General features: G+C 46.2%; 1 protein-coding gene across 1 annotated transcript in view; it reads left to right on the forward strand.

The window, feature by feature from the left end:
• Positions 1–2108: 2108 nt before the first annotated feature.
• CPLX4 (complexin 4) overlaps positions 2109–12336 on the forward strand; it is an 83019-nt gene continuing 72791 nt past the window's right edge. The window contains exon 1 of the mRNA XM_073584841.1: positions 2109–2631. Coding sequence (XP_073440942.1) covers positions 2465–2631 — 167 coding nt within the window. The 5' untranslated portion in view covers positions 2109–2464. The remainder of the gene's footprint in view (positions 2632–12336) is intronic.

Genomic DNA, 12336 nt, shown 5'->3' on the forward strand with positions numbered 1-12336 from the left:
TGCAAAAACCCTAGTCCATGCCCTCATCATCTCTCGCCTTGACTACTGCAACCTCATGCTCTGCGGCCTCCCCTCAAACACTCTCGCACCCCTCCAATCTATTCTAAACTCTGCTGCCCGACTAATCCACCTGTCCCCCCGCTATTCCCCAGCTTCTCCCCTCTGTCAATCCCTTCACTGGCTCCCAATTGCCCAGAGACTCCATTACAAAACCCTAACCATGACATACAAAGCCATCCACAACTTGTCTCCTCCATACATCTGTGACCTCGTCTCCCGGTACTTTCCTGCACGCAACCTCCGATCCTCACAAGATCTCCTTCTCTACTCCCCTCTTATCTCCTCTTCCCACAATCGCATACAAGATTTCTCTCGCGCATCACCCCTACTCTGGAACTCTCTACCACAACATATCAGACTCTCACCTACCATCGAAACCTTCAAAAAGAGCCTGAAGACCCACCTCTTCCGACAAGCCTATAACCTGCAGTAACCACCGATCGACCAAACCGCTGCACGACCAGCTCTACCCTCGCCTACTGTATTATCACCCATCCCTTGAAGATTGTGAGCCCTCGCGGGCAGGGTCCTCTCTCCTCCTGTACCAGTTATGACTTGTATTGTTTAAGATTATTGTACTTGTTTTTATGTATACCCCCCTCACATGTAAAGCGCCATGGAATAAATGGCGCTATAACAATAAATAATAATAATAATAATAATAATTCACCTATCCTTTTCCCACATTAAAAATAAAAACATAAAAAATATAAAGATACTCCGGGTCTCTACATCTGTTAAAGTCGGATCTATCAATATAAAATTCATTAACCCGACTGGTAAACATCTTAGGCCGGGATTACACATGCGAGCAGGCTCGGACTGGCCCATAGGGTAACAGGGGAATCCCCCGTGGGCCCCTGTGCAGAGCTAAGCCCCCAACCCCACTGTGTGGTCAGTACTTGTCAGAATTCACTTGATTCACTCTGTGCAGAAAAAAGCAGCATCCCATTATCCAAACTACCCAGCTTATTATTATATAGAGATAGAGGTAAATTTGTGAAGGAGGGTAGTGTAATATTTTTATGCTGGTGAAAAGTGGGCCCCCAAAAGTCTGTTACTGGTGGGGCCCTTGGCACTCCAGTCTGACACTGCATGCGAGAAACACGGCCGAGTCTCGCGTGTTAATACCGGGCACTGCCGCCGGCACACGGGAGCGGAGCGTGCAGCTGCATAGAAATACAAAAAAAAACTTAAGCAATCAAAACATTATATCTACTCCCAAAGGGCCCCATTGAACACATTTTTTTCAAAAAACTTTTTCTTCACCACTAAAATAATTTTCCCCATCATCGTACTGACATGAAAAATTGTCATTTTGAAAAAGGAGAAAGAAAAAATGAATGCGGGAAAAAAAAAATAAATTTGGCAGCCTAACAGAACCTTTCATATATATAATTAGTTCTTTATTTTACTCACTTGTATAGGAGGAAACCGGAAAACTCAGAGGAAACCCACGAGAACCTCCTTGCAGATATTGTCCTTGGTGGGATTTGAACCCTGGGCCCCAGCGCTGCCTGGCTGCAATGCTAACCACTGAGCCACCATGCACTTTCAATTTGACCACATTGCAATGGACGGAGCCACCCACTCCTCTTCACCTGGCAGGAAGAATGATGTCTAGGTAGAACAGTAACTACAAGGTTATGTAAAAGACCCTGGAATGAGCCTGCAGCCTACATGGGGCATAATAAGGCGCCAAATGCTCCCTCGCAGCTCCAATGTGATCAGTTCCGGAGACCAGAATGGGCGGTGGACACCCTGGTGTATCTGCCCCACGTTCCATCCAGACTGTCTAGTATATCATTGATTTCCAGCTTGTCATTCTTCATGTGATGTGAAACTACAACTCCCACCATTCTCATAAATCGCACTGATCTAGAAAAATATGGACACTTTTTTCCAAAGACAGCATCACCCCCTGTCCACAGGTAGAGTATAGTATTGCAGCTCATTCACTTCAATGGCATTGGGCTGCAATACCAGACACAACCTGTAGACAGGAGTGGCGCTGTTCATGGATGAGTTTAAAAAAAAAAACTATTGATTTATGAGATTTTTTTTTTTTAAATCATTTTTATCACCTTGAATTTTTTTAACTTTGAGAATTTTTTTTTCTCAACCTTTCTAATTTTCTGTCTTCTGTATCGTACACTTTGTTTGGAAATTAGCTTAAGGTATTAATATGGGAAGTAGGCAGCTGCATCTAATGATTTTGGAAGTAATCTGAACCATCTGCCTCGGTCCGGAGCAGTTCACCCGCTAATCCAGATTATGGCTGACAAACCATTTTTGGCATCTAGTTCCCGGTTACAGTGTGCCCTTGACCAGCTGGTACCGCCGCACACTGCCTGCCTTTATACACTCTTCCGTCTGGGCTTCGTATGGTGGGATAGGCAGCGACATGGCGTTTTTAATCAAGAGCATGGTGGGCAACCCCATGAAAAATTTTGGATTTGGGGAATCGAAAGAGGAGAAGACAGAAGGAGGGAATGAGTCTGACCCGGCTGCCGCCCAGGGAATGACCCGTGAGGAGTATGAGGAGTATCAGAGGCAACTAGTGGAGGAGAAGTGAGTACCAGCTATCTATGACTATAACAGAGGCAGGGTTGTCCCGGTGTAGCAGAGCTGAGTTTGTCAAAATCACAATTTTTGCAAAACTTAGGCTTAAAAAACCAAACATAGCTCTGCTACATCTGAACTATTTTTTGTGGCCGTATTAATTCTGTGTCATCGGGAATAGTGGAAACAAATAATAGAATTTACAACCAAAATATCGAAAGCCGTTTTTAGACTCCTAATTACCGTTAATAATTTTACAGTTTTCATTAAAAATACTAAAAACTGAGATTTGCATCCTTTAATGAAGTCAGAAAGCTGCCGGCACAGAGATGAGGTTGTTATTCGGTGCGTATACAGAACTTAGGGCTAACTTTATACTGCAAGCGAAACTTTTATATATGTGGTAAAAAAAAAAATGATCAGCTCTGCTACATCGGTATATGTAGCGCTAAGAAGTTCTCATCGGTTTAGTTAAAATAGGTAAAAATCTACAATGTCTTGTTATTACTTCTGGTTCCATATATTATTCTTCAAGATCCCTTTCTTTGGTATCAACCAGTCCGTAAGAAGCAGCAAGGGCACATGATATAAGGCCCAACTGGGGGGGGCGTTCTGATTTTTAGGGATCCATTGATTTTAATAGGTCAGTTTGATCCATGACTAGGATCAAAAATGGGCACTTTCATTTTTTTTTTTTTATTTTGCAGGCACAAAAAAATAAAATATGATATGTGAACAGAGCCCTATACCATAACTGATACATGTCCTATCCATTAAACACTCATACATTAAGAACGGAGTCTGTATGAGGCCTTAGAGTACTGTAGAGCTGCTGAGTAATGTGGGATTAGTAGTGACGCACATCCATCAGCCTTCCCGTTGTTTTAAGGATTGCCCCTCGAAATTTAGCCCCACCCACTTTGTGACCATTTGCATGAAAGTGGGCAATCCCAGATAGATTTGGGGGTTGGGCTTGAAAATGTTCCATAAAGGAGGATACAAATTTTGGAACCTGTGGTGATGTCTAAGCCTATACCAAGTACCGCAGCCACCACCTAGGTAGGCTATATCCGTGGCAGCATGTATCGGTCACTGGTCGTAGGATTTCAGCCTTAAATGTTTGACTTTGAAATATACTTTAGAAGACACCGGGAACACTAGTCGGACAGGTGGGTCCCTCGCAGCTTCTCCACGCCCGCTGGTAATGATTGACAGGTCTCTCCCTATACAAACTTGCAGGTAGGGACCTGTCACTCCAGGGAGGTGGGCGGGGAGAACCTAACAAAGACCCGCCTGTCTGACTAGTCACCCGCACGTCTTGGTATTCGGCGGCTTTTAAGGTATGTCTCTAAAGTGCTGCAGCGTTTCAGAGTGAAACGCCCGTTGCTGAAATCCTACAGCCATTGATTGATGTTTGCTATACTATTATGGAAGCCACATCTATGACCCTGGACCTAGCGTGAGACATTGGGTCCTACATATTCTTACGTCATCCGTGGGCAAACTATATTTCACCAAATGTAGAAAAGTTACCGCATCAGAAGCGGGGCTAGGAAACGCTGCATGTTAGACTATTGGCTATTCATATAATGTGATACTCCTGAAGAAGCCTTTTGGTTTGCTGACTTAGGCCTCTTTCACACATCCGTTTTGCACCGTCAGGCGAGAGCCGGCTTTTTTTTGTAAAACCGGATCTGGCGAAATGCCGGATCCGGTTTTCCCCATTGACTTGTATTAGTGCCGGATGGCATTGCGATTCGTCCGTTTTTTACCGGATCCGGCTATTTGGCTCATTCCGGCGTCTGGAAAAAACGGCTACTGTAACGTTTTTTGTCTCCGGCGAAAAAGCCAGAAGCGCCGGATCCGACGCTTCCGGCTTTTTGCCACAATGAAAGTCTATGGGCGCCGGAATGCGCCGGATCCAGAAAAAGACGGATCCAGCCACCGGATCCGTTTTTTGAAGTCTGCGCATGCTCAGATCCAATTGGCCAGCCCCTAGGAAACAGATATAACCTGCTAGATGGATCCGGCAGAAAAACGGATCCGTTTCTACAGTTGTCCAAAATTTTACACCGGATCCGTTTTTTCTAAAAATAGCCGGATCCTGCCTGACGGCAAAAAACTGATGTGTGAAAGTAACCTAAGTCTTAAGAAATTGGATCACGTGATTAGTAAAATTAATCATTATTTACATACTTTGCTTTACCTGCTAGGTCAGTTTCCTTTTTGTCCTAATCCTCCTTATTCCCTCCAATGACCACATTCTATGAGCTACGGCGAAACACTGATGTGCCTGCAATACTATGCAGTGTAAATTCCGGGTTGGGGCCGTGCACACCGTCTGTGGTTAAACATTGACACAAGTGGCAAAATTATGTACATATTGTTTGTGCAAATAAAACCTTGAGAAGAAAGTTAAACACAACCTGAGTACAGGAGCGAAACTCCTCCAACACTGAGTAATCTGCTCCAGTACTTAACAATCACTTCTCTTTATTGCTGGGAAAACAATGAGAGAGGACCTGGCCTCTGCCCAGACGGTGCTGGAATGTAAACTGAGCTGCTGGATCAGGATTTATGTGAAACATACTGTATCTCTAAAACAATTTGATATTGCAGTTTTCACTGTCACCACTAGGCCTAATGTTAGACCTTTACTTTCTATTGGGTACATGGATATTAGGAGCAATGGATAGATCGAGACCCTACTAATTGTAGTGAAAAATTTACTGAATATGCGCTCCTTAAAAGTCATTGTGAATTAAGAAGGAGGAGGTGAGCTGTGACATCTATTGTGAATGAGGTATCCTGTGTTATCAGTCATTGTACAGGAGGGGGAGGAGGTGAGCTGTGAAATCATCTATTGTGAATGGTGGATCCTGTGTTATCTACTGTATATAGAGGTGTTATCAGTCATTGTACAGGAGGAGGTGAGCTGTGATACTATTGTGAATGGTGGATCCAGTGTTTTCTACTGTATATAGAGGTGTTATCATTCATTATATAGGAGGAGGTGAGCTGTGACATCACCTATTGTGAATAGTGGATCTTGTGTTATCTACTGTATATAAAGGTGTTATCAGTTATTGTACAGGATGAGGAGGAGGTGAGCTGTGACATCGCCTATTGTGAATGGTCAATCATGTGTTATCTACTGTATATAGAGGTGTTATCACTTATTGTACAGGAGGAGGAGGAGGTGAGCTGTGACATCACCTATTGTGAAAGCTAAATCCTGTGTTATCTACTGTATATAGAGGAGTTATCAGGCATTGTACAGGAGGAGGTGGTGAGCTGTGACATCACCTATTGTGAATGGTGGATCCTGTGTTATCTGTTGTATAATCCATGTCTAACAATTTAAATTTCTGGTGAAGGTATCAAACCATTTAACATATAATTCTTTAAAATCACTCTTTATTGGTACAATTAAAGTCACCTATACAGTAAAGTGCCAACACACCACAAATGCAAACAAGCATAGGATGAAACCAAGTTATATACTAAATATATGGCACCTTCCTTCAATGTCACTACAGATAAATAAAGGAGAAAGATGTCCCATAGAGAGTGATCTAATTAACTTTGCTTGCTGTATAGTATTCTGAAGGTAAAGAAGGGGGAAACGTTTTTCCTTAACACCTGCCTATTCCGCTAAGGATGGCACCCTAACAAGTTGAGCATGGCGCCCCTGCTCCTCTCCGACTATCCCTGGTATTCCCCAACCTCTCTATTCAGATCAGTCAAGGCGATATCAACTGGCTAAGGTGTCAATAACCGTATAATAACCGAGAAGATGGCACAACACAGATACGAGTAGAGTTCAACATGTAAAACTCTGTTCAAGCTCCCAAGATTACCACAGCAGATAGATGAAGGATCCAGTTAAGTGATGTACATGCCCTTCTCTGGAGGCTTCATACCACCATCTTTAAATTCACCACTCGTTTGATTGCTACCAGAGACAAAATATAGAGGGTAGATAATCCTCTACTTTCCCGCTGTCTTGGGTCCCTGAAACCTACTGCGCATGCGTCCAATGATTATAGGCGCTAGAGGTCCAGACTCCTCTTTCTATCTGCGTACGTGCTGGTCAGCGGCCCCGCTTGTTACTGCGCATGTGTTATACCATACATGTTAGGTATTGAACTACATGCGCAGGCGCCGGTAAAGTGTCCCACTTTCAATCGTGCATGCGCTTTTTAGTTTCTATCGAGTACACACACGCGCCCTCCTCTGTTCTAGAGTTACCAATCCCTCGTGCGCATAGACACGCTGTATTTTCCCCATATTGAGGTGTGGCGCCCCTGAGGCTCAGTCGCCACAGAGGTACTGCACCTTCTCCTAAGGTGTAGTGCCCCACCTTCCAAGTAAGGTGGGAACTCCTTTCCACACTCCAACACTCGCACCCCACACAACAGGGTAGTTCTGCACAACCACATTGCGGCTCAGTGCTTAGAGAGTAGCAGAGCACCTCTGGTGGTTCCCTGCTTGGAACACTGGATGTGCTGGGAGGTGGGTGGAGTTGAGAGATATAAAAGAGTGGTAAAGTGTAGGATGACAGGTCAGTCTGACAGAAGGTCAGTCGGGAAGGAAGCCACTCAGGAGGAGTGGGGATCCCTGGAAGGAGGGATGGAGGAAGGAGTGCTGCAGCTGCCTCAGTGATCTGAGCCAGCTGGCACGGGAAAGGAAAAGAAGGAGAAAGACGTAGAACTGCAACCTAAGCTTCCATAAGAGAGAGAGAGTAAGGAGAACAGAGAGGAGACGTGGGTTGGAAGAGGAACCCTGCCTATAGGTTCTCAGCGCAAGGCTGGGGCCCGGTCCCCGTGGTTGTATGGACACTTATGGTTCTGCAGCAGACACCGGTGGAGTAGTTGGCTATAAATGCTCTTCTCTCATCTAAGACTTGGGGCACAACAGCAACTGATTAGAGAGCCGGGACTCAGGAGAAGGGAGTCCCCGAAGCAGTCTACAGCTGTCTGCCATACGAGTAGAGTTCTTGGGAACATCTGACAGGAGGAACTCCAGAGTACCACGTGCTGGAGCTCTTCACACTTTAAGGCGCAATAGAGGAGTCGTTCAGGAAAGGTACATGTTGGCGGAGTGTTGGAGAGGAGCTTTCCATCTGGCCTGGAGGTTGGCTGAGTCTCTGACCCGGAGGACACGGCCCGGAGACAGGCACCATTGTGTACCGCAGACTGTGAGTAAAGCTTTGGAACTGCATGCCTCGGTGTCCTCCATTCATTCTTGCGCCAACCCGCTCAGCACCGCTACATCTGGGTACCATCCTTTACACTACCTGCTCCTTTCCACAGCCAGTACAACTACACTGCCCTGGGACATCAGCCCTGCCTGTGGAGGGCTATACCATCACTGCTGCATCATACCATCTGTCCCAGAGGATCTGCATGCAGCGTCGGCTTAACACCTCCCTTGCCGAGCACCACAGGTGGCGTCACGAAATATTCCATTCCATTAACTACATTCCCCCATTTCTTGGGCACCCAGGGCCATGGACCGGGTCACCGCTGCTGTGACACATTCCCCTGATACCGGCCCGGTACCGAGTACCCCACAGCCCTGGGAGGGCGACCCAGAGGAGTCATTCATTTCCTGCGCATGCGCTTTATACTACAAGCCGGCACTTGTAAGATGAATAGGATGTGACTACACTGTCTTATGTAGGTGTCAGCCTGGTAGATTTTATAAGCCCAACAGTGGATGTAAAAGGAGCAATCAAATCAATTGATATAAAATAGGTATTAGGGACGAGCGAACGTGCTCAGTGATACTCGGTTATCTCTCTAGTATCTTGGTGCTTGGATGTGCTCGTTACTCGATGATTAATGAATGGTGTTCCATGTCAAACTCGAAACCCCACCCTGCATTTTTGGCGCCTGTTACACAACCAATAAGCATTCGGGGATTGCCTGTGAGTCACTGAAATGCTGTAGCCATCTTGGATGTGGCATTACTATGATTGGCTGGTCATCTGTCATCATCAGATGTTATAAAAGAACAGGCGCTGCCCATCTTGGCACACTGGTGACATCACATAGCTCTGTGACACTTCTTTTTGGAGGGAGACTGCTTGTCTAGGCCTGTGTGTGCACAGTATAACAAATCAGAGGCCTGCAGTGTCGATACTGATGCTGAAGCTGAGCCATCATACTAAGAGCCATTCTAAGGGCTAATCGTTTGCAAAATGTTCAGTTTGTCTGATCTTTCTCTTTATAGGTATATTTGTGAGTAAAATGTAAATTGCTCTTTTATTCTATAAACTACTGACAACATGTCTCCGAATTTCCAAGCACTAAATTTTGTATTTATTTTCACAAAATGAGAAATGGTCAAAATAACAAAAAAATGCAGAGTGCTTGCAGACCTCACATAATGCTAAGAAAACAAGTTCATAGTCATTTAGAAACAACAATACTAATGTTTTAACTCAGGAAGAGTTCAGAAATCAGTATTTTGTGGAATACCCACAGCTTTCATGCATCTTGGCTGCTTTCCACCAGGCTTTCACACTGCTTTTGGGTGACCTTATGCCACTCCTGGTACAAAAATGTAAGCAGTTCATCTTTGTTTGATGGCTTGTGACTATCCATCTTCCTCTTGATTACATTCCAGAGGTTTTTAATGGGGTTCAGGTCTGGAGATTGGGCTGGCCATGACAGGGATTTGATGTGGTGGTCCTTCATCCACACATTGATTGACCTCGCTGTGTGGCATGGCGCATTGACCTGCTGGAAAAACCAGTCCTCAGAGTTGGGGAACATTGCCTGAGCAGAAGGAATCAACTGTTTTTCCAGGATAACCTTGTATGCGGTTTGATTAATACGCCCATCGCAAATATTAACTTGCCCAATTCCAGCCTTGCTGAAGTATCCCCAGATCATCACCGATCCTCCACCAAATTTCACAGTGGGTGCAAGACACTATGGCTTGTATGCCTCTCCAGGTCTCCGTCTAACCATGAGACAACTTCAGCCTGGCTCTCCTTTGCTTCTCATTGATGAAAGGCTTTTTTCTAGCTTTACATGACTTGAGCCCTGCCTCTAGGTGTCATGTCGGACACTGTTCACACCAGGGTGTCCGGCAGACAGCGGTAATACCCTGTTGGGTATTCTGTTCCAGTCGGGATAGGGTTAACCAGGTTGTCATGCTGGCTGAGGGCTGGGCCATGCCCTTGGTCTTTAAATAGTTCGTCCTGACTATGGGCGTCGCCGACTATAGCTTTAGCCTAGTGCTAGCAATACCGGTCAGCAGTGGTGGTGTTGGAGCGTCTGATATCTGGTGCAGTATATCCCTCAGTGGTTCTTTCTCCAATCTGTTATATATATATTTGGTTGCCCTTGCACATTATTGTATTCCCTTGTGTATTAACTGTGTGGTGTTTCTTTTACCCCTGTCCATACGTATTTGTGGGGTCTGGTGTCTGGTCCCCTCACTGGGTGGAGGGAGGTGGGTTCAGCTTAGGGCTGGACAGGAGACAGGGACAGGGTGGAGGCTCAGGCAGGCACACCTTCAGTGTAAACCCTGGGTAGAGGGACAGACAGGGTTCCCCTAGTCTGAGGGACATCGCAGGGGTCCCGGGGTTTTTGCCTAAAGTAACCTAGGCATACCATGACATTATAGTCGGCCCAAATAATAAAGTGAGAGAAAAAAAAAAAAAGGTATAGATAGGGAAAATAGGGTTACTTACTATGGATCCTATACTTTCCCTAACCAAGCAGCTGGAGGCTCTATCCATACAGGTCACTGAACTCAGGGGGGCGGTCCAGCAACAAGGCCTGTCAGCTCCTGTGGTACCTGCTGAGGCTGCAGCCAGGGCAGCTGAGCCCAAGTTTCCCCTTCCTGAACGATTTGCTGGTGATCGTGGTAAGTTCACGGTGTTTCGTGAATCATGCAAATTGTATTTCCGTATGCGTCCACATTCCTCAGGTAATGAGGCTCAACGCGTGGGCTTGGTGATTTCTTTGCTGAGTGGTGACCCACAGGCCTGGGCCTTTTCACTCCCTTCAGACTCACCGGCATTTGAATCTGTAGATTTTTTTTTCTCTGCTCTGGGTTTGATCTATGACGATCCGGATAGATTAAACTTAGCAGAGTCTAAGATACGCTCACTGCTACAGGGTGATCGACCAGCTGAGGATTACTGCACGGAATTCCGGCGCTGGGCAGTGGACACGCAGTGGAATGACCCTGCGCTTAGAAGTCAATTTTTGCATGGGGTTTCTGGAAGGGTTAAACAGACTCTCCTAATGTACGAGACTCCCGCCTCTCTGGAGGCTGCGATGGCACTTGTAGTACGCATAGACCGACGTCTCCGTCAGGGGGCGCTGGTTTCGTTGCCTCCGGGAGGTGGGGGAGTGGTCGGTGAGGTTGCCTCGGGTGAATCCGTGGAACCCATGCAGATCGCTGGTATAGCACAGTCACCGAGTAACAAGCCTAAACGTCCTTGGCACAGAAGGCAGGGGCTCTGTTTTTTTTTGTGGCAAAGGAGGACATTTTATTAACGCTTGCCCCCTGGTACCTAAGAAGGGCGCACCGGCGGAAAACTGATAGGCTCAGAGGGTTTGGAGGAGTCTAGTCTGAGCCTTTGTGTGTATCCTTCGTCATGGTTTCCCAGTGTATGCTCCCTGCTAGGGTGGTACTTGGGGGGCAAATGCTCTCTATTACAGTATTTATTGATAGTGGCTCAGCTGCCAATCTCATTGATGAGAGGTTCGCGCATACAGCGGGATTTCCGGTGGAGAAATTGCCGAACCCCATCCGGGTGGTTACCATCAATGCTTCCCCGTTGTCTCAAGGGGAGATCACAGAGTGTATGTTGGATATACAACTCCACATCGGAGTATTACACTCAGAGCGGGTAACTTGTAAGGTGCTTAGTAACTTACCGGCTCAGATGGTTCTGGGCTTTCCATGGTTGTCAATGCATAATCCTGTTATTGATTGGAAGACCCAGGACATAATTCAGTGGAGCAGGGAGTGTCAGGAGAGGTGCCTGGCTACATGTATTTCCGCTTTGACCCCCAGTATCCCGGAGCCGTTGCTGGACTATGCGGATGTATTTTCTGAGACGGGTTGTTCAGAACTACCACCGCATCGCCCCTATGACTGTGCTATTAGGTTGAAACCAGGGGCCAAGTTACCTAAAGCTAGAATGTTTAATATCTCAGGTCCCGAGAGGCTAGCTCTCAAGGAATACATTGCGGATAGCCTGAGCAAGGGTCATATTAGACCTTCCTCTTCTCCTCTGGCTGCTGGCTTCTTCTTTGTTAAAAAGAAGGATGGCGGTTTACGCCCGTGTCTGGATTTCAGAGAACTCAACCAGATTACGGTCCGTGATCCTTACCCTATGCCACTTATACCCGATTTATTCAACCAAGTGGTTGGTGCCAGGTGGTTCTCCAAACTGGACCTCAGGGGGGCGTACAATCTTATAAGAGTCCGTCAGGAGGATGAGTGGAAGACGGCGTTCAATACCCCTGAGGGTCACTTTGAGAGTTTGGTAATGCCGTTTGGGTTGACTATGGCACCGGCGGTCTTTCAACACTTCATCAATGATGTCTTCTCTCAGCTGTTGGGGAGGTTCGTTATAATTTATCTTGACGACATTCTCATTTTCTCTCGCGACCATGATACACATATAGAGCATGTTAGACAGGTTCTGCAGTTGCTCAGAGAGAACAGGCTCTATGTCAA

The sequence above is a fragment of the Dendrobates tinctorius genome, unplaced genomic scaffold (assembly GCF_039654945.1).
Source record: "Dendrobates tinctorius isolate UK_male_01 unplaced genomic scaffold, ASM3965494v1 ptg000085l, whole genome shotgun sequence".
NCBI classification, from domain to species: domain Eukaryota; kingdom Metazoa; phylum Chordata; class Amphibia; order Anura; family Dendrobatidae; genus Dendrobates; species Dendrobates tinctorius.